Raw genomic sequence first — 23,918 nt, 5'->3', positions numbered from 1 at the left:
AAGTCCTTGATATTATAGTGATTTGTTTTTGTTTTGGAATGCACATAATGGAGAAAAGCACTAAAGGAAAAGAAATACTTTTAGCTGTTTGAAAGTGTCAAGGGAGAACTCATCCCAGGAATCTCACTGGCTATGTTCTAAAGGGAAATCCTCATTCTCAAGATGCATTGTGAATACTTGTGAGCATCTACCTGAAGGGGATTAAGTTAATTTGCCAAACAATAGGTGTCACTTACTGCGGGTCTACTGCTTATCACCTACCTTGTGTGTTATTTCACAATATCAAATATCATGATTCAGAAAGTGACAAGTATAAACACTATTTTATGTGTTTCAGAAAATTGCCTAAATATGTATAACATTCAGTGACAGAGATGTAACTTAACCTCAGGCATTTCTTGTGCCCTTCACTATATTATCCTGTCTCATTAATGAGGATAGCTTGATATTAGTGTTAAAGCATCATTAATTTGTTGAATTAAACACTATCAAAGGCTAATTTGAATGCTGTACTAATTACATAAGTACAAAATGTACCCTAGATGGGTCAGCTGCTAGAGAAATACTGAGAAATTTGATCTTCTTTCAGGTTGAATAAAAATCTAGACTTTAGATGGAAGATAAATAGCTTATGTTAATTTGCATTTCAGAATTTCTCTATTAAAGTAGAAGTCATATACCTGACATGAATAAATTTTATTTTTTTAACGATTTTAAAGATTTAGTGTGTATCTGTGTATAAGTGTGTGTGTGTTTGTATGTAGGTGTGTGTGTGTGTTTGTGTGTAGGTGTGTGTGTGTTTGTGTGTAGGTGTGTGTGTGTGTGTTTGTGTGTGTGCTTGCATATACATATAGATGCACAGAATGGCACATTAGATCCACAGGAGTTGTAGCTACAGCCATTGGGAGCCTTCTTGTATGATCTGAATCCCCCTATTCTGATAGAGCAATATCTGTTCTTAACCTTTGAGCCATCTCTCTAGCCCCTAATGCATTTTGTCAGGAAGGAGGTGTTGGAGAGGCACAGTACTCTCAAAATTTGTAGCACAGTCTAGCCAAATGAAGTATTTAGCAAATATATTTTGACTTTAGGCAAACTGCACATTTGTGCTTAAATTTTCTCTATTATCTAAACAAACACAGATAAATTACATAGGAAAAGGCATTCCCTTAAATCAAGTATTTATTATCTTTATTTGAATAGTTTCTATTTAATTATGAGACAAATCAAAGTAAGTGTTTCAATAATAAGGCATTTCTCTACGATAGAGTACTCTCCAGGGATATACAGACCCTAAGCCCTCTGGTAAAACACCTGTTTCTTGATGCTATATATTTCATTATGTGGGTTCTGTATTCAAATTACATATTCTAATAGCTCTAGTCTGTATAATCAGGTAAAATCAGTTCAGCACAGACTAATTTTCTAATTTACTTTGAAAACTCAGATATCCTTTAATGACCCTGCCTTGCCATATTATTCCTCCCTTGTATTGACTAAAATCAGGTCCCTTACAGGACTCTAACATTCTAAACACTTACTCATGGAAAGGGACAGGCACTATTGTCATGAACGCTTATGCCATGGCTATGATACTGAATTTAGTTAGAGACCTACAATCTCTGAAGCAGAATGATGCACAGAGGGAGATAAGCAGCATAACCAAATGAATTTCGGTAAAAGAGAACAGAATCAAAGCAGAATATAGTGCCTATAACCATCATTCCTTTTGTTTGTGAAAGTCTGTCCAACTACTTACTTTTTAACTAGCTACAGTTTTAGGATTTATAAACTCATCAAACTTTTTGGCTGAAGAAAAATGCCTGTCCAGATACGTTAACAATCCTCTGCATATACTTTGGAAAAAAACAAAAACAAACATGTAAAGTACACTTTCTATGTACAATCATGGAGAAAAATCTACCCTTTAAGAATTTCACTACATATAAGGCCAAGGTGGATGTCCCTAAAAGAACTTTTGGCTTCTTTCCAATGTCTACATGTTGTTGCTCATAATGTTTAATAGAATACAAAAAAAGTAACTACCACTGCAATGTCCACTTGGGGACTTGGAGAAATTGATCATTCAGTAGAGTGCTTGAGGCACAAACATAAGGACTTGAATTCTCTCACCTAAAACCCAATGTAGACGTCATGCACAGTGGTGAACACATATAATCTCAGTGCTGGGGAGGTGAAAGTAAGAAGGACCTCGAGGCCAGGTGAATAGCCAGTCTAACCAAATTAGTGAGTATTGGACTCTGGTAGGGAGCTTGTCTCAAAATTAGATGAAAAGTCACCAAGAGAAATATCTGAAGAAGTTGACCTCTGTCCTCCACATGCACACACATACACAAACACATACACATTCAATCCCAACACACACACACACACACACACACACACACACACACACACACACACACACAATTTTCACTCAACCAGACAAATAAAATTCTACATGGTCATTGGCCAAAGAAAGCCATCATCTTTTGCTGAACAATGTTGATGAGAACTGGCTTCTGTCAAAGTAGGACAATTGCTTTGATAAACTTGGAAGTTAGCAGATACTAATAGTAACACTACATGACTTCATAAAATACAATTATCACAAATTCTTTTCCAAGCATTCATAAAGCCTCAATAAGCAGCAGAAAATGAACCAGTTAGAACTAACATTCCACAATGGAAATCAAGAAGCTTATTTAGTTTAGAAAATCAAGACAGTTATAAATTATCTAAATAATTTGAACATAATTTGGAATGTCAGGTTTCTATTCACCAACTCCATGAGGTAAGTTAAGAGATCTCCTCTCCATTAAATGGTTAAAAATTTTCATAAATAGTTGGCATTATTCTTATGCTAATATAAAATAACCTTCTAATGATAATATTGAATATTTCATTTTACTAGAAAATAAATACAAAGAAATTACATTTGTATCATGCTAATGACCATTATTTATTTGTATATTAACTTCCATTTTGTTTCCACATTATATTGAGCTAAATTGGTATAAAAAAAATGCTTTGTAGCCACATTCATACTATAGGAAAGTCCATAGGAAGGGCATGTTCATGGCACGTTTTTATTTAGTAGATGATGTTTTCATGGAGCTACTCTAGAAGTGATGTGAAAACTGGGCAAGAATGAGTCAACTCAAAATTAATGCTGTGCAAATTCAATCTGAGTATTCTAGTTTAGTGCTGATTGTACTCTAATTTTAGAGTTAAAAGTGTTCACGCTTTCACTGTCAGTTAATCCATCACCTCTCTGAAACTGTAAGATCAATCTGAAATCAATTCTTTGCTTAGTTTTTCTTAGAAATAATGTTCTCCTTGTTGGGTGCATTCATCCAAGAATCTCAGATACAATTAAGGAAAGACTTCCAATAACATGCACCCAAATTTTTCAGAACAGGGCAATAGTAACCCTATAATAACAAACCCTATAGTAACAAATATCAATAATTTGGTACACAGCAACTCATCTATGAGTCAGTAATTTATTAAAACACTAATTTTTATACACTAACCTATTAGTCTTTTTAATTCATGTGATATGAAACATTTTCTAATTTTGATTGTAATTCACCTTTCAATCGATTATTGTTAAACTGAATGGAATAAATGGCATCTTTGCTTTGGATAGAATCGCTAATGAAGTATTCTAAGAGGCACTAGTGCTGAAAGAACAGAAATATATTTCTCCATATATGGTTCACTAGAAACCAAAAGAAATCTACAATACTATGGAAGCATACATAAAAGGCATATCCATAGACATATATATATATATATATATATATATATATATATATATATATATAAAACACGGATACTTCGAAAGAAAAGTAGGTTGACATAAATCTATGGATGAAATGAGAAATAAGTTTGTTTTATCTTGGCAGTTCATTATAATAACTTTTTGGAATTCAGAATTAAAAACTTGGGCCTTGTCTCCTGGAATGATTTATAACTTGGAAGTTACCTTAGAACTCCTCAAAAGCCATGGATTGATCCTAGTTGAATATCCACATGTGAGGGCAGGTCAAAAAAATTAATATTATTATGTTTGATTTAGGTCCATAGAATTCACAATATTCAGCTAAATGATAGTTAATATGTAAGTAAGCACACAAGGAAACAAACCTCTATAAAAGTATTCCTTAAAAGAACCGACTTGGCGGCCGGGCGGTGGTGGCGCACGCCTTTAATCCCAGCACTCGGGAGGCAGAGCCAGGTGGATCTCTGTGAGTTCGAGGCCAGCCTGGGCTACCAAGTGAGTCCCAGGAAAGGCGCAAAGCTACACAGAGAAACCCTGTCTCAAAAAACCAAAAAAAAAAAAAAAAAAAAAAAAGAACCGACTTGGATGCTTAGACATCAAATGCTGGGTACTTAGCTAGACAAGGTGAGCTCATCGATTCTCCTTCAAATTGCAGGTTCTTTATAAGGTGGAATAATATTATATTGAATGCCTTTATGTCATGATATACTTTCCTTTTTTATTCATTCATCAATGTGAATTTAAATTAGTTTTTTCCATACTTTGATGATCAATGAACAAGGGAATGAAGCTATCTTTATAAGCTGGTAATTTAATTTTTGAGCACTTACCATGAGAAGTCAATTGTGGGTCACATTGTAGTCCTACTTTTAAAATTTAAAAATAGTTTTATCATTATTCAAATTACACCAACATATTTATACCAACAACATACTTTGGAGGCCTTCATGCATATATTTAAATTCTTATCATCTCTTGTCTTTGACTTTTATAAACAATATATATATATATATATATAATTTAGTGCTGTGTTTGTGTGTGCGTGTGCGTGTGCGTGTGTGTGTGTATTTGTGCGCGCGCACGCGCGCATGAACATACCATGGTTCTGTAACACATCTTACATAATGAGGTAATGAAACAACCTCACCGACTTCCACCAACTTCCATGGAGCCCCAGGTATGGAACTGAAGTCATCAGAATTGATGGCCAGTGTTGTCAACTGCTGAGCATCATCCCTCTGGACCTTCTCTTTTCTTTGTGATATCTAACAGGTGTGAGGTAATTTCTCAGTCCTTGTGGATCTGCTTTTAATATCTCTGTTTACTGGAATGTGTGATAGTTTAATACTATGTATTTCATAAACATTAGCATACTGGAAGCTAAACATAACCGACTCTTCTAGTGGGAGCCCGGAGGACAAGGATTCTGAAACAATGTGAACAGCGGGCTCTATCTCAGGATGTTTCAGAATGAAACAAAGGACTTTAGCAGAAACTGATAAGATGTTTGACAAAGGTAATTTCAAGATAAGAATGCACTCTGATTTATGTTGAGAACCCAACTTTATTTGTTGAGGTGTTCAGTGACACTGAAGAGAAACTTGAGCTACACTGAGATGGTGCAACAGATACATTGGGCAAAACCTCAACTCTTGGACATTCTACATAATGAAAATGCCTAGGTTACGATGGAAACGTCAAATTTTTGAAACTGTCAAGACTGAAGATTATCTGCCAAAGTTACCTGCAGGCTTGAAGTGATGTTGGAACTGAGATTGTACAAGCTACAAGTGGTAGAGCTATGAGAATGAGACTTCCTAATCCCTTTATCTCCCAGTTGATTACTGAATGAGTCCTACATGGTGGACATGAAGCATCTAGATTTGGCTTACCATGCTGCCTTTTGGTCTTATTTTGGTCCAAATATTTCTTGCTATGCTCCATTGTTTTCATTTTGAAATAGAATATTTATTTTGTGTCTATTGAAATATGAAACATGTTTTTTCTTATTATATTTTAAAATTTTGTTGGGCTTCATAAATAAATCAATTAGTTAAGTAATAAAAAAAAATGTGCCATGGCCTGCAGATTTCAATGTCTCAAAACACAAGCTTTCTGGCACCAATCCAAACGGTGATTTACAGTCAAGGAAGAAAACAGGAAAAAAAAAAAGTTGACTCATCTTTTTCCTTGCTCTAGTACTCATGTCCTTAACTGTCAGTGGACACAGCACTCATACTCCAGAGAAATCTACCTGAGGTCTTAAATCCTGTCACTAGAACAGAGTGGTACTCACCCATCTGCTGGGCATGTTCAGTGATCCAGAAAGAAAATCTGTTTCTCAATTATGAATCAAATCTTCCTAACAGGGAAAAGTTGGCACATGCCCTTTCCTCTCATAAAGAACAAAAATTGTTAGAAGAAATAGTTACATTGAAATACTGGGTGGAAGAAAGCTGGGAGTAATATGGACCAGTTGAAGAAAGGCAGAAGTTTCTGCAACAACCCACACCATCTTCCATATCAGACAAGTCCTGAATTTGGTTTCCATTCACTCAATACTTGCAGTGACTAGCCTGGATGAGCGACTCTACATCAAGCAGATGTGTATCAGGCCACAACAGACACTGGAAGGAGGAGAATACAGGGAACTAATACAGTACTAGTACATGGGGCTATCCAGTGAGGCCATCCAGCAGTGACCCTGCACTCTGTGATGAGGTATGGAGGATCAGAGACCTTTTCCACCTGGATGGAGGCAAGAATCAAAGCATCTCTGGGAGACTTGAGAATCAAGACAATTAGAGATCTCAAATCAGAATTTTCATGCAGACATGGCATCACTTGATCACAGCTCTTCTCTTGTACACATCATTCTCCAAGACAAGGCTGCTCCTGAGAGGGTCCATTAAGGCTATTCGCAGAGTATAGCTTTCCTTTCTTTTTCCATATTGTTGACCTCCAAGTTAGATAAAAACCAACAGCAACCAGACACAACATCTGATGCTACCACTTTGATGAAGGTGCTTGTTTTGAAAGAACATTTTACTCCTTCCTTGTGAGCATATTCAATACAAAAGGAGACCTCTCAGCTGATCGTGATGCCACATAACTGTCCTTGGGGCTGAAGACAACCAATTCTGTTCTAGTCAGAACTGCATTTGGATCTAGATATACTAAATGTCTGTCTGATTGACAGAACTTGTTGAGATACCAATGACACTCAGCAAATTATCAAGGGAGCAGTTCTGGACCTCAGTCCTCTCTGAGTTTAAAACCAGAGCAGTGACCATCTCCAATAGCACCATATATATCTTTAATCATTATCTCTAATGAAATGTCCTACAAATGAATACTCTTGCCAAAATAGTCATGAATTGCTCTTTGCTGGGAGAAGACAACACTGTTCCAGCTGGATCCCGAACACTGCCTTCATGCAGACTTCACTGAATTGGTTCCAGAGTTTGAGGGCCCTGTTATGACTTCCTGAAACCATCCATGCATTTTCCATAAAAACTTGGACAGAAAGTACCTTTCCATGTATTCTGGAGTTTGTGATAGGATTAGTAATCATTGACAATCTAGATTTGGCTTACAAAATAATTTGAAGCTGCTAAGAAATAAGCTCTGGCACTATCAAATTCAATACTTATAATTTCAGTATTACCGTCAGTCAGGGAACATTTGGATTTACATTTACCTCCAAGTGCTAATTTAACATTGTAGTCCATACCTCCTGTGGCCAGAAAAAAAACAAGAGCATATTTGAATTTAAATAATTCAGTGAATATGCTAAGAAAGAAGGAATTAATGAACCAAAGATAAAACTCAAAAAATATGCAATTATAACATAAAAATAAGTGAATGGAAATTACATTAGGTGGTTTAAGAGATATAGAAAACAAAAATCAATTTCACATTCAAGAGGAATGAAAGAGAAAGTATAAAAAGGTGATTAATTTTCCAAAGCTAATGAAAGTCACAAATACATAAAAGGATACAGAGAGCAATTTATTACAAATAGAATGTATAAGTGCTTATATATACTATATTGAAAAGAAAACATTAGATGGCATTACTCTCAAGGGGAAGAAACAGGCAGACCTCTGACTTTGAGGTCATCCTGGTCTACTTAGTGAGTTCCACGCCATCCAGGACTCTGTCATTGAAGAAATTACTTGGTAATGTAAATGTATATCAGCCCATCATGCTTTGTGGCTTCTGTATATACAATAAAAATTAAAAGATAAACTTTATCACTGAAAATAAATTTTATCAAGAATAAGTTATTTATAATGATTAGTTGTCTATGGTCATACCTTGCTGAACACACTTGATCTCATCTAGAATAACTCAAAATGAACAAATATACCAGACAAAAAAGAGAAAAATATCTGAAAATAGCCAAAGAAAAAAATTTAAAAACAGATATTAATATCATCATTGGATTTATTATAGTACCATTGAAAGTTAAGTGACAATAGAGAAATATTACTTGTGAAATAGATGTTAATTAAAATATGTAACTGGAAACATTGTTCAGCAAGAATAAAAGTAAAATAAAAAATTTTCTAGATAACAGAATATTAGTTTATCACTGATAGATCTACAAAAGGAAACCTGTAGCATGAATCTTAAAAGTTCTTATTAATAAAATCAAACCTGAGCCGAGTTATTGGGGTCCATGCTGGTAGATCAGAGAGACAGAACAAGCCACAGCTATCTCACCTCACCGGATCCTCAGCTGGTCTTGTCTCCTCAGACTGGAGGCCTCTGAGTCCTCATCCGAATGGGTCTCAGCTGAATTACTGCTCAAAAGCCTGAATGCTTAACCAGCCAAAACCTTAACCAGCCAAATGCTTAACCAGGCCAAATGCTTCTAGTTTCTGGTCCTCATGGCTTATATATCTTTCTGCTTTCTACCACCACTCCCTGGGATTAAAGGCTGGCTTTCTGGGATTAAAGGCGTGTGTCACCATGCTTGGCTGTTTCCAATGTGGCCTTGAATTCACAGAGATCCAGAGGGATTTCTGTCTCTGGAATGCTAGGATTAAAGGTGTGAGTGCCACCATTTTCTAGCCTTTGTATCTAGTGGCTGTCTGTTCTCTGACCCCAGATAAATTTATTAGAGTACACAATATTTTGGGGAACACAATACCACCACAGAAACCTTTGTAGATGTTTCTCAAATAACAAAGAAAATGAGAAAGAAAAGCATGAAGAAGAACATGGAACTCAATATATTAAACAAATTTCTGTAATGCTTAACAAATACATTAAAATAATATAAAATATGAAAGCTATTAATAAATATGAAATAATTCTTAAGCATTTTTATATTAAATGAAAATGTTATTTGTGCAAAGGTTTATGAGAACATTATGCCACTGCCTTTATTGCTACACATGTTGAGTTTCCCAAGCAGCCAGAGTAAACACTACCAAATACCAAAACTTATAAAGAACTTCAAAACCCACTCGAAGTCATCCCAACCAACGTCCCTAGACTTGATAAAATAGTTCAAAGCTTACACAAAGTAAATTGTTATATCAGACATTTTTGTGTCATTTTACCTTCCTCTTAATTGCCTTTTCCTGACCATGCATTCCCTCCTGAGGTTAACAGAATAGTTTCCTGGTGCTAACCCAGGACCTGGTTCTAGAAAAGTGATTATATATATATATATATATATATATATATATATATATATATATATATTATACATAGTAATTGTTCTAAGGTGTCTGTGGGCTACTTCACTGAGTGATAAAGTGCTCTCCTTGTTTCATGTAAACTGGAATCATTCAGAGCCAAAAAACTTCATTGTGATTCATAAACTTAATTGTGTGCAGCTATTTGGGCCAAGATTACAGTAGATAAACATTCAGAAAATAAAAAGTTAAGAGGGCAATCCAGAAAAGAATAACTTTGAAAATCTTGGACCTTCTTGTGTTTAGCAGTCTATAAACTAAAACCAGACACAGTAATTTGAAGCTTTCAACATTATCCAATCTTGGCTCAGTAAAAGGCAATAATAAACATAAATTTTAAGTAGTTTGAATTTAAGGAGCAACCCAACATTAATGAATTCCTCAAAGACTTGTTAGGTGATTTTGTGTGTGTGTGTGTGTGTGTGTGTGTGTGTGTGTGTGTGTGTCCTCTTTTTGTTTTTCAATATCTATGAGGTCAAGTAAATGATTGTTGACATATTTGAGAAACACAAGTAAGCCAACAAAAGCCTAGAGTAGTGAGCACTGGAGAAGGGTGAAAGATGGCCTTCAGAGTTACTGCTTATAATCAATATGCAGTTTCATTTTAGCTTTGATTCCACATTATCCTTCAGGGTTCCTATATGATGGAACCTAATTGCTGACATTGCCCTCAGTAAAGTCGAAGAACTTATATTTCCTACCATAAAGTACTTGAATTCTTAGGGCTGAACATTCTTCCAAATACTTCCTTCATGACTTTTTATAAAAGTCACTTTCCAAAATAGCGAAGTTTGCAGAAAATATCAAAACATTTCCATATTTCAAACCATGCAAAACTCACTAAAAGAGATTTTATCCACTTTACAATGCAATTGATAAACATCAAGGTAATGTGCACTAGTAAACCAGGACTAGCAGTTTGAGAGAGTGAACTGTGGATCTAAGACACTGATATTAGTTACGGGTTGAGCAAGGCCTGAACAGCAAACTAGCAAGCATAACTTTTATTGTCAATAGCCAGCCCTATAACATGCTTCTTCTGGCAAACAACACCCCTTAACCTATCCAAACAGTATTACCAACTGTGGACCAAAATTCTAATATCTGAACCTATAGATGACATCATCATTCAAACCACTCTTTTTTGATAGGCTAAGTAAGTAAGTAAGTAAGTAAATAAATAAATAAATAAATAAATAAATAAATAAATAAATAAAATCTTAACTATGAGCAAAAAAAATAGATTAAAAGCCTGTGTAAACTATGTACATTTTAGTACATCTTATATGCTATTTTGAATTTGAAAAGCTAGCTTTAGTTAATGCCAGCCAAAAACATTGTTTAAAACTAAAAATCATTAGCAAAGATTGGTTTGATATAGAGCAATAATAGCCAAGAGGCAGATTTCAAAATTTTACCTTTACACCTAAAAATAACAAGTAGTTATAACTATTGCTAAAGAAATATTTTCTTCAGTCTTCTCTAAAAATATTAGAGAGTTCTGACAATTATTCCCTTACAGAGTGATATTATTAACATATTATACATTACTCTTTGCTGAAGGCATGGTTGTATTTAGGACTTCATTTATACAATGTTTTCTGCACAGAATTCTTTGTTTTAATATGGTATGTTAAATACTTAATTTCAATGTAACTGTATTTTTATTTTGAAATGCATATAAAAACAGTGTATAACAATGCTTTTATAAAAGCTAATTCCGAATTATCTGCTGTATTCTAATGTGTCTCTCAAATCGTATGTCTCCAGTTTTAAGAACATGTTTTACTATATTTGAAAGATTCTGCTAGTAAAGTAAACATAAAAATAAACCTCTAACATTAAATCTACTCACTGACATTCAAATTTGGCCGTAACATTTTTAAGCTTTACTAGCTAAGGAAAGTAGCGTACTTTTTTTCTTCTGTTAAGTTTATAAAAACTTTCTGAAAATGTGTGGAAAACCACCCTCTCCCACATGCACTTTTTATAAAGGCTTCCCAAAGTGGATTTGCATTAATCATGCTTAAATCAAGAAAGAGTGTTCTATAAACAGAAACCTTGCCATTTCATTGAAAATTTAATACAGAAGTTAAGAGTCAGGAAGTGAAAACAGAGTGGTGATGTAGCAACTGAGCTTTAGATACTGCTGATATCTGCTGTCATACTGTTATATTCATAGATAGTCTCATATCATTCTGAAAAATCTTCTGCCATTGTTTACCTTTTTGGTTTTTAATTACATAATGCAGTATACTTAAAGTGTTTGTTTTTATTTATTACTAGGTTATCCAGATAAATTTTGAGGAATTTGATCTGGAGATTGGCTATGACACCTTGACTGTTGGTGATGGAGGTGAAGTTGGAGACCCAAGGACTGTTCTTCAGGTGTAAGTAGTCAGCGTTTCATTCTTGTTACAGTATATCAAGAATTCAAAACTTCTACTCTCCAAGTATCTTTCAATACTCATGCTACCTTTTACCACAAACAGCACAGAATACCTTTGGAATGATACACAAGACACTGTTAGCATCCCCCCCCCTTTTATTGAAAATAGATTATTTCCTCATACCATATAGCCTGATCACAAATTTCCCTCTCTCTATCCATCCCAGTTCATAACCCTTCCCCTGGATACACTTCCTTTCTGTCTCTCATTAGAAATGAACAGGCTTCTAGAGACAACAACCAAACAGGACCAAAATAATATAGTAGGATAAATCAAAAAACATCATGTCTGGACAAGGCAACCCAAAAGAAGGAAAAGAGTCCCAAGAATGGGCACAAGAATTAGACACTCACTCCTTCACACACACACTCAGAGTTGCATAAAATTACTAACCTGATAGCTATAATATAAACACAGAGGACTTGGTGCAGACCTCTGTAGGCTCTGTGCTTGCTGATTCAGTCTCTGTGTGATAGGTGACTCAGGGTGGCCTTAATCTCCCAGTAGCATTTTTAACCTCAAAGGAGGAAATGATGGCAAGAATGGGAGGAAAAAACTTTATCAGTCTGGAGGAGGTGGGAATGGGGGGTGGGCTGGAGGGAAGGGGAGGGGGCAGGAAGGGAGCGAACAAGGGAATCTGTGGCTGTTACGTAGAACTGAATAATATTGTAAAATAAAATTAAAAAAAATAAAGAAAAAAAAAAGATCCTGTTCTCCTCTCCACTGGAGGCCATGCCTGGGGCCAATCTCAAATATCGTGCACTCAGTAAATGTGATCAAGAAGCAGATGAAGGGAGACCACAGCATCAGGGTCATGAAGTGAAAGGAGCAGAATCACAACTAATTATAAGTGAGGGTAAGGACAGCTGGGTGATGTAAGATAGTGTAAAGAAGGAAAATTGTGTGATGTGCTCTTATATTCCCAGTGAGTAATCAGCTGGGACAAGTTATGCTACAACACCAGCACTTTTTCATTCAACTTTCTTGGGAGAGTGAAATCAGTGTTTGACGCCTTTTCTGTTCTCACAGTGCTGTTTTCTGTTGTCCTTAGTTTGACCAGTGCGTGGGCTTCAGCTTTTCCTGTATTTTCCTTATTCTGAGAAATACATTCAGTATTTACAACTTGTACAGGAAACCATATTTTGTTCTCTGTCCCTCTGTCTATCATCAGTGCATGTTCCTCTTGCAAACAGAATTATACTTCTGATAAAATACAATTCCTTTCCTCTATTAAAGTGGACAGTAACATAACATTGTCAGTGATCACAACCAAGTCATTTAGTAGAAACTGGGTAATTGGCTGACAGACTTTACATTAAAAATCTGTTTCAACTCTAAAACTCTTTGATTAGACAACTTACTGATTTTTTTTAATTCAATTAAGTATCTTTTTTTTTTTTTGAGACAAGGTTTTTCTGTGTAGTTTGGGTGCCTGTCCTGGATCTTGCTCTGTAGACCAGGCTGGCCTCAAACTCACAGAGATCCTGCCTGGCTCTGCCTCCTGAGTGCTGGGATTAAAGGCGTGCACCACCTTTGCCCGGCTTCAATTAAATATCTTTATATAATTTTCTGTCTTCCACTTCCCCCAGAATCCTCTTTCATATATAAGGCTCCCTTTCAAATCCCTGCCCTCTTTTTCTTTAAATTTTATTGTCACATATAGGAATAAATGTGTTGCTAGAGTTTTCCTGCCTTGCCTACAGTCAGGACAAATCTGTCACCCGCCAGTCCCACAGCCTCTTAGACCCAACCAAGTAAACACAGAGACTTACATTGCTTACAAGCTGTATGGTCGTGGCAGGCTTCTTGCTAACTGTTTTATAGCTTAAATTAATCCATTTCCTTAAATATATACCTTGCCACATTGCTGTGGCTTACAGGCATCTTCACATGATGCTTGTCATGGCGACAGCTGGCAGTGACTCCCTTACTCAGCCTTCCATTTCCCACAATCCTCCTCTCTGTTAGTCCCGCCTATACTTTCTGCCTGGGCACTGGACAATCAGTGTTTTATTTATTGACCAATTAGAGCAATTTAACATACAGACCATCCCACAGCATAAATGTATAAATATAAAATGACAACCTACTGAGTCTATTGAGAGATGCTTATATGCATATGATTTCAGGGCAGACCACTTAGAATTAGATAACTAATGAAGGGTGTTATCTCTGGGGAAGTCTTCATCATACACTCTCAGCATTCCATAATTGGCTGTAGTTCTCTGTCTAGGGATGGGGGCCCATGAAATAACCCTTCCATGATAAGATGTCTATTAGTATTGTCATTGTTTAGGTAGAATATAGAGAGGCAAACTGTTAAGGAAACTACTATCATGGATGTAGTTTCCCCACTATTTCTAGGATACATGAATTCACAGCAGACTCTCTGGTCATCTCTGTGGCTCTTACAATCTTCCTTTCTCCTCTTTCATGATGTCCACTGAGCCTTCGGTGCATGAACTGTGTTGTAGATGTATCTACCCGGCTGTGTACTCATGGCTAGTTATTCTGTGCATTTTGATTCATTGTAGATTTCTGTAATGGTCTCAATCTTCTATGAAGGGGAACATCTTAGATAAGGGATGAGAGCTATACTTATCTGTGTTTTTAAGGATAAGAATTTAGGATGCTGTTAGGAAATATGCTAATTTATAAATGTGGTATGTGGAGGTTATCCTTAAAATCTATGACCTCTGAAGCCACAGGAAGTGGACAAAAATTCCATGGAATTTTTCACTGTGTTGAGTGGGCATTAAATCCAGTTAAACAACATTTGACCACTAAGAAGATATCAGTACCACTGCTGTTGCACCTTTAAGGATATTTTGCCATTGTGGCTGTAGTTTTGATTCATAGGTATCACAGCTGGCTGGACTATTGATTGCTTCTCTCCTTTGGCAGCATGTATACTGCCTGCTTACTGGTACCATGAAAGCTAGTTCTCGCTGAGAAGGCTTTCAAGGTCTAATCCTCCAATTCTTGTACTTTAAAAAGTGCATAGTGTCTTCAGCAATAAAGACTGGCTTTCAGCCTCTGTGATACAAACAGGGGTAAAAAAACATTCTTTTTTGTTTTTTGAGCCTCTTAAACTCCCTTTACCAATAACTTTAAAGAGGCAATCTTCATGACTAGTACTGGGGTTCTGTTACAGAATCTACAGTTATTGGTGAAACATTCTAAACTAAAGCAGCATAACTTCATATGTATGGGTATATATATATACCTATATATATTCATGTATTCACAAATATATATGTATATTCATAGTATTAGCAGTCATAATTCAATATATATATATATATATGCACATACAAGTCAGCTCAACAAATATACATGCAAATATCATGCGCCTATGAATATATTTGCACATTCACTTACACAAATGTAGTGATGCATAAGTATATATACATAATCCCCTATCTATATACATGTGTATATACACACAGTCATTCATACATATCCTTACAGACCTCCAAGTCCATTATCAAACATACAAATGCATATACACATACACCTACATATACACACATATACACATATGCACACATACACTCAATCTCCAGAATTGGTGAATTGACCAATTCTACTCATCTAACATCAACACCACATTGAAAAAAGAAAAAAAGAAAAGAGAAAGGAAGCAAAAAAAAGAAGAAAGAAAGCTATAGAGAAGGAAGGAAGGAACGAAGGAACGAAGGGAGGGAGGGAAGGAGGAAGGAAGGAAGGAAGGAAGGAAGGAAGGAAGGAAGGAAGGAAGGAAGGAAGGAAGGAGAGAAAGAAAGAATCTGACTGCAGCAATTACCTTTTGCAGACAAGATTTGATTAATGTGATGTCATCCAGGTCCCATCTAGCATAATGACAAATAAATGCTTTTGGTTCTCTGAATTACTTTAGTCTAAAATATAAAAATAATTTCTATGCAATTTTGATTCTGAACCATAAATATTAAACTTGTAGAGTAATCATTTTTGTGGAGCTTCATTCTTTCTTATTTTTATGTCCATCTATTGTAAAAAGACTGATGATTTCAATGGAAAAACAATTTCCTTCCAGTTTGCTATGGTTTGCTTTTTGTATACACAAATAATTTGTTAAAAAGTTTTAGTTGCTATTTTCATTTTTATTTTTACTCAGAGATAACTGTATTATAGTACAGACAAAAGTCAACACAAAAGGAAGAAATTGGGGGAAAATATGTAAATAAACTCTCAAGAATAAAAATCCATAGGTGAGGAGCACAATGCATGTGCTAAAATCTTGCCCAACAAATTAATTATAAGAATCATTATACTTAAACTTTATACTTTGAAATATCAAGTAAATTATAATTTATGATGCCCATGTGCAATAGTGATTTCAAATCTACAATGATTGATTTCTTATATAAATGTGCCAACTATATGTTTTTTTAATTTCAGGATTTTGATCTTTTCTGAAATGTGATTGTCAAATGCAGTTTCAGGATTAAAACAAAAAATTCCAGCAGCCACTATCTTTAGTGAATTGCAAGGTACTGCAGAGTGAACAGGCGCCTCACTTTTCATAGCATTGTAGGATAAAATATTGAATACATTTCCATAAAAAGCAATAGTTACATGTTTACATGAAACAAAGAAAATTGCTAGGATATAGAAGGGCTGTTGTTATCTAATAGATATAACAAAATGCTTTGAGTGAATATAAAGAACAGGCATTGAACCTAATAGATGTTTGATATAGCCATCCTTTATTTCAGTTTCTATTTCAGAGCATAATGAAGATTTCTGAGTGCATTTATGTAGAGCTGCTGTGCTTTCATTCTACATAAAGAAACTAACCAGGAGGTTTAATGCACAGTATGGATGCACACTGAGGTCACTCTGCTTATAAATAAACATATATTGAAGTTCATTTATTCACAAACAATGAATTCAAAAGCATGCATTAAAATAATTTGAAGAACCATTTGAGAGCTTTGTATGAATGATCTAAGGATCCTGACCAGCCCCCAAACATTCTTTCGTGTCACGCATGGAAGTTGGAGACAAAATTGTTCAAACAGCATGGACAATTGGAACTTACATCAAGTCATTTGAGAAGAATTATCTATTGAAGTTGCAGGCAAAGATCAGTTTTAAGAAAGACATCCAATGATGAGAAAATAAAATTAAAATGAAATCACAGACAATGACATGGAATCTTTCCTCAAAATATAGGGAAAATGAATCAGTTTTTATATTAAATATGGATTAACCCAGCGTGTGATGTTCATCATAGGAAATCTGCTAAGTTGACTTAACCAAAGGCAACTAAATCTCACTCTACCATAAATGCAGGAAGATAGAATCCATCTCACACAGGCAACCTGTCCTTATTCAGATGAAAAATTACAATTCTACCCATTCTATGAAAAGCTGGAAGTGAAATCATGGTGTCCTGTGTCTGACTTAAATCAGCATAGGGACTGGAAGACATGTGTTTTCCTCTCTGTTGTTCCTATATCAGAGGAATGCCTCCAGGAACAAAAGACGTTCCTGGTATGCAAACCTTATACAAGTTAGTGATCTTTCAAAATCCTTCTATTCCTTTAGAGGGACATAGGAATTAAAATTTACAGTTTTCTCTATCTAATGTGACTGACACATGGGAGTTTGACATACGCACTTTCAGTCAAATGCAGGTTTCACTAGTGTGAGTTGTGTAGGCCCTTAATCTGAGGTGAACTGGACATCAGGAAGTAGTAGGGCAGTCCGAGAGTAAGGTGCAGGGGTGAAATTGACCATCCATGGATGTCCTTTGTGAACTGGCAACATATCATTTTACAGGCTCTGGCTATCAGCACAGTTCAGAATGGACAAGCACTCAAAGCAATGCAATGAAAAGCAGCAACTTTAATATTCACCATGATATTAAAGTTAGCATGTTAGATACAGGGTAACTAAATGCATTTCATATACTTAGGCTCATACACAAATTTCACACTGAGTCAATTTACTTTCTGTTCTAAACCTGAGTTGTCAGAAATATATTTTACCAAATGTGCTTGTACAGTATTCAAATATTTTCAGTGAAAATATGTGAAACTTTAAGCATTAAGATAATACACATTTAGGTAATGATATGTGTGTATATGTATACACACACACAATAAGTAAGCAGTGCCAAGACAGATAAGAATTTTATAGTATAATAATTTCTAATTCTTTGACAAGGCAGAAAGTTAATACAATCCAATGTTTCACAATACCTTCCCTATCTCAGTGTCCTCCTAGGCATACGTAACCCATAATTGTATCAGAATATTTTGTTACATTCCTTCATGATTAATTCCAAAAACTGTCTGGAGATGGGTACAAGGTGATATTGCTGTACTTAAAATGCAGTATTTAAATTTTCACCTTTGTAGTTTTGGTAGTTGTCTCTAGATCAGGGTTATTTCCTGTCATTTCCAGCCTCTGTTCAAACACGTGATCATCCCTGCTGCCCTTGCCTGGATTAGCTAGATTGTATAGACCAGGCAGGAGAAATATTTAGAGTCCTCTCTGAGGGGGCCTCCCCGTTTTGTTTTGTTTTTTTCTAATCCTTTTGTGAAAGAAAACTATATTTTCTTCACTGAGCTAATGTCGCTGCCATGTTTGTGGTTTTACAAATAAAGAAGGCGATTTTGTCATTTCTCTTTTGAAAGATGTATCTTTTTAGTATGAAATTGATCATCTATAAGCAGGGGTATTTACTCTGTAGTAATTCTACTTTCCCTATTTTTCATTCTGGATGGAATCTCCTCCCAAGTCCCTATGTCTGATTTCCTCATTTGATTTCATCCTTGTTTGACCCTTGGCTTATATTCAATTATATGATACATTTTTTAATGCCAGAGGGAATATGAAGTAATTTTCCTTTCTATAGTCCAAAAGCAGCACATTACTGAATGTGCATTATTCATGTGTAGAGGCAGTTATGTTACATCAGATAAGAAGTATGTTCCATAAAATCACATCATTAGCAATAGAATGTGTGTAAACAGGCTCTCATTATCTTATTAAGGATTACTATTTCTGTGATGAGCCATGACCAAAAGCAAGTTGGGAGGAAATGGATTAGTTTGTTTATTCTTCCACATCATAGTTCACTATGAAAGGAAGGTGGGACAGGAACTCAAACAGGGCAGGAACTGGGAGGCAAGAGCTGTTACAAAAGCAATGGAGGAGTGCTGCTTTCTGGCTTGCTCCTCATGGCTTGCTCACACTGCTTTCTTATGGAACCCAGGACCACCAGCCTTAGGATGGCACCACCACAATGGATTGGACCATCCCCTTTTAGTAAATAATTAAGAAAATGCCCTACAGGCTTGCCTAAAACCTGATCTGATGGAGACATTTTCTTAATTGAGGTTCCCTCCTTTCAGATAATTTTAGCTTGTATCAAGTTGACACAAAACTATCTAGCACACCCATCATGAGAGAAATTATATAAAGTTTCATGTATCCCATATGAGTATTACAGAGTTATGATATATTACTTGGGGATTTGTTGTTTTCCACAACATTTCCATAGTTCTGAAAAAGTGTACAACAAAATTCTCTGGAAGTTGAAGATTAATATGGTATTGGATTTTTTTTTTAGTAATAAAAATATTTAAAGATCATAGATCTGCTTTCCCCTTTTAGTTCAAAAGGAAGCATAAAACTCTCTGATGCTCAAGTAATCTTGCCTTGGGGATATGAAAGATCTAACCTAGTTAAACACATGAAATATATTTTTAAATTATGAAGTTTGATCACTAAATTGTGTGGTTTATCGCTCATGTTGCATCAGCACATAGCCCTGTAAGCTTGACGGTTTTATGATTTCTAATATAGAAGGTATTGAAGGATACCTTTTTTCATGATTTGCATGCAGAGGGTACTTTAGTAATCCATCTCCCCCTTCTTTGTCAATCTCTTTCTCAGGCTGACTGGCAGCTTTGTGCCAGACCTGATAGTGAGCATGAGAAGCCAAATGTGGCTGCATCTTCAAACAGATGAAAGTGTTGGATCTGTTGGCTTCAAGGTTAACTACAAAGGTAAGGATGAATCGTCTGTGGAAAATATGCTATCATAATACAGCCAGAGAAAACATTTAAATTCAAGCTTAATTGCATAAACAAAGTGAAGAAAAATATGGTTGCTACAATTCCATGAACAATGCATTCTGAGAAATCATTTTCTCTTCTACTGTAGATGCTGATATATTACATATCTTTAAATAAAATGAGCTTTTCTTTAAAATATACCTATTTTTTATACCTCATCCCTCATCCTATGCTTCAGTATTCTGGACTACCTGTCTTTCAAAGAAAAGAAAGTGAATTTATGTTCTTTTAATAATATGCTTTGCAAAACAGCTATTATTAAATACTTACATGTATTTGTAAATGAATTAAATCCTCAAACTTCCTGAATACTATTTGGGCTGTAATCCACCAGGTCTAATATGGCAGGTTAATGTTGTTAAGTAAGTCACTGACATCACTTTGTTTTTAAATAACTACTGCCATCTCAGTGTTAATCTTGATATGGATAAGAATGTGAAACCTGTTATAGCTTCTTTTATGATAGACAGGTGCAGCTCAAAATCATAAACATTTTCACTCACATTGAACTTTTATTAAACTCAACATAGACATACCATGAAAATAGATATGCAAAGGAGTAATTCCATCTGAAAAAAAATTGTAAGTGTTAAGAAATGCAAATAAATCTGAACTCTAGAAAAAGACATGTGAATGAGACCAACAAAACATTACATATCTTGAGTTTAAAACCTCTATTGTGGCAAAATAATTATTCTTCGTCTTATCAATTAATGATGGCTGTGAATTTTTTCCTTACTTGCAAAATAATAATTTCAATCAGTTTTCTATTGTAAGCACTGTCAATCCTTTGTATCAGGACATGTGAAATGAATGTGTGATGTTGTCTTGGAGACAGGGCATATTCGTTCTGTGTTTTTTACTTGTGACTAAATTTAGTACTATATTAATTTGAAGAGGTCTGGAAATATGTATAAATGTCAGTTGAATAAAAAGGTTCACTTGGCTGTGGTTTAAAATGAATTCCAATTGAAACACACATCTTTTCTGATTAAATAAAACAAATTTGCAACTAAAAAAAAAAACAGCTTATACTGGAACTATTTACTTGATTTCTTCTTTCCTCTTGAAACAGAAACGTGAGACATGCATCCCTACATTACTTTCATTTTTCATCTTTTCAACACTGTGAAAGATATTTGTCATAAAATCTATTGTTTAAACATCAGAAACTATATAATTCATTAGTGATGATGCTTTGACAAGAAAGTTATTAGCACTCAAGAGGAGGTTGTAGGGCAGGGGGATGGATTCTATGGACATTCCGACAGTTCCCGTGTCCACTGCTGTTCAAGGGCAGAGGCACACGGTAAAGGAATCAAACTCAGTGTTATTTTACTCTCTTTTTCCTTGGGTTTCAATAACAGTGCTTAAAAATTACTCCACAGATCTGCTTATATGCCAAGTATTGAATATATTGGTGAATATAAAAACAAACAGACACTCTCCCTCTTTCAATAAGATCATAATTCAGTTCTGGAACATAAAATCCACATAAGAATCATGCATAAATATCCACATTCAGGACACATCAGAAATCAATCCATGAAACTGTAACTGAAAATTGACCTTATCTTTCTCCTCCTTCACCTTCATCCTGTTCTTCCTAATCTAACATACTCATCACCAACGCTGATCTTCCTTTTTTTTTCCTTTATCTTCTTGAAACTCTGATTTAACCAAATTATAGGTTATTGTCTTAATTCACCATCATGTATTTGGGTACATTATAGATTCTGTATGGCTGTGATCTAGTTTTAACCCATTACTTCCCCCCACCCTACTGTCTGCCTTACCTCTGCTTTCACAAGTGACCACTTGTTGTGTTTGAGAAAACACTATAAAAGAAGTACTATATAACCAGACAAAAGAAATACATCTTGCTGGCCTTGTAGTCCCTTGAGCAACCATCCTGCTATAGCACCATATGCATTCATTAAGTTAGACTGACTGACTGATTTTCCTATGTAAATCATATATAAAATAAAATATTTTCAGAAAATTCTGTTTTACCATGATGCAGTGAAAAGCATCTTTTGAATTCTCTGTTATTAAAAAAAAATCTGAGGATAGTTTCAAATTTTGATCTACAGATAGCAGTAGCAACCTCATCTACTAAATATAAGTTTATAATCACCCTATTCTCTGTTGAGTCGTATGTTGGCTCTAATGGAACATCTGCTGGAAACCTTTCAGACTTAGTCTAAAGATATCCACTTTTCTATTCTATACAGTTTTCACATGGGATAGCATTACACACACATCTCACCTAAATTAAACACATATTTTATAAAAAAAAAAAAAACCCGCATATTTTAACACGGTAATTTTTTTGAGAATTTCCATGGACACATTTGGATTATATTTACTACTTTCTGCTAACTCCTCCAACTGACACCACGCGCCCTTCCACACGCTGGACTTGTACCCTAAGTTTTATTGCTTGGTTTTGTCCAGTCTTGTTAGTACTTGTTAGCATTTGACTATGAGAGCCATCCACTGGAGTGTAGCTGGGAGCTACATGCCCTTCCCTTTTCCTGAAAATAGATTATATTCTCATATGATATATCCTGATTTCAGTTCCCCCTCCCTCTACTCCAAATCCCTCCCCACATCCCCTCCCATGTTGTTCCACTCCCTTTCTGTTTTTCATTGAAACAGACCAGGCTTGAAATGAACAGGCTTCTCAGAGATAAGAACAAAACATTACAAAATAAAATATAAAAAGGTTAAAAAAAATAATGAATTTGGACAAGTCAAACCAACAAAAGGAAAAGAGCCCAAGAGACGTCATAGGAATCAGAGACCTCTCTGGAGTTTACAAGTATTATTATATACATATATATTTATTATAATTATAAATATTAAGTTTAAAACTATAATATATACACAGAGGACCTGGTACAGGTCCAGGAGGGCCTTGTGATTGCTGCTTCTGTCTTTGTGAGTTCCTATGAGCTGTGCTCAGCTGATGTAGAGGGCCTTGTTCTGGTGCCCTCCATTCCCCCAGTCTCCCTTATTCCTTCTGCCTCCTCTTCCTGGGGTTCCCTAAGCTCTTACGGAGATATGTGATGGCGACATCCCATTTAGAACTGTGTGTTCCAAGATCTCTGCTCTCTAGGTGTATGCAACACCTGGCTGTGGTTATCAGTATGTGTTCCTCTCTGCTGAAGGAGGAGGCTTGGCAGGAGGAGGCTTGTTGTGTGGTGGCTGAATAAGACACTAATCTATGAGCATAACAGACTATCATTGGGAGTTATTTTATCACTCTTTTTAAGATCAATAAAATTTGATTGTAACCGCGGTCTCTGGACTGTCTGGTCTCTGGTTCTCATTCATCAAAAGTGCTTTGTCTGTGGAAGTGGGCTTTAAGTAAAAATCGGACTTAGGATGGTTACTCTCACAAGCTTTGTCCCACCATTGCCTGGGCATGTGTACCTTGTCCAGCTTCACTATGTTGTAGTTTGTCTTATCTTTTATAATTTATTGTGTAAAAGGACAACAAGACAGCACAAGTACAGCATTGGCGATCACAGAGTTTGTGCCTGGGTTGGTGTTGATGTTTCTCTTTTGGTAGCCTGCTGAGTACCTTCCTGTAGCAAACATAGGTGTGAAATCCTATCCACACCCCCTTTCCCACAATGACCCCTTAACCGTGAGAGGAATGGGACTGATATAAATGTCACATTTAATGCTAAGACTTTAGCATTCTGTTATTTTCTGCATCCACCCTGACTTGTTGAAGATCTCTGTGTTAATCATCATATAAAAGGAAGTTTCTTTGATAAGAATTGGAGGGTAGAAAGATGTACTACTTGTGGATGTAATGGAGTCACCCTACAAAGGGACACTGTCA

The 23,918-nt window shown here is 35.5% G+C and overlaps 1 protein-coding gene across 6 annotated transcripts in view; it reads left to right on the top strand.

Annotated features, from left to right (window-relative positions):
- The window catches only part of Csmd3 (CUB and Sushi multiple domains 3), a 1,154,880-nt gene that overhangs the window by 583,991 nt on the left and 546,971 nt on the right, over positions 1-23,918 (top strand). For all 6 annotated transcript variants that reach the window (XM_028867965.2, XM_028867960.2, XM_028867959.2 and 3 more), the window contains 2 exons: positions 11,785-11,888; positions 19,881-19,993. In XM_028867965.2, coding sequence (XP_028723798.1) covers positions 11,785-11,888; positions 19,881-19,993 — 217 coding nt within the window. The remainder of the gene's footprint in view (positions 1-11,784; positions 11,889-19,880; positions 19,994-23,918) is intronic.

This window comes from Peromyscus leucopus, chromosome 20, assembly GCF_004664715.2.
Source record: "Peromyscus leucopus breed LL Stock chromosome 20, UCI_PerLeu_2.1, whole genome shotgun sequence".
Lineage (NCBI taxonomy): Eukaryota > Metazoa > Chordata > Mammalia > Rodentia > Cricetidae > Peromyscus > Peromyscus leucopus.
The sequence above is the reverse complement of the archived record's forward strand: the minus strand, read 5'-3'. Positions and strand labels throughout refer to the sequence as shown.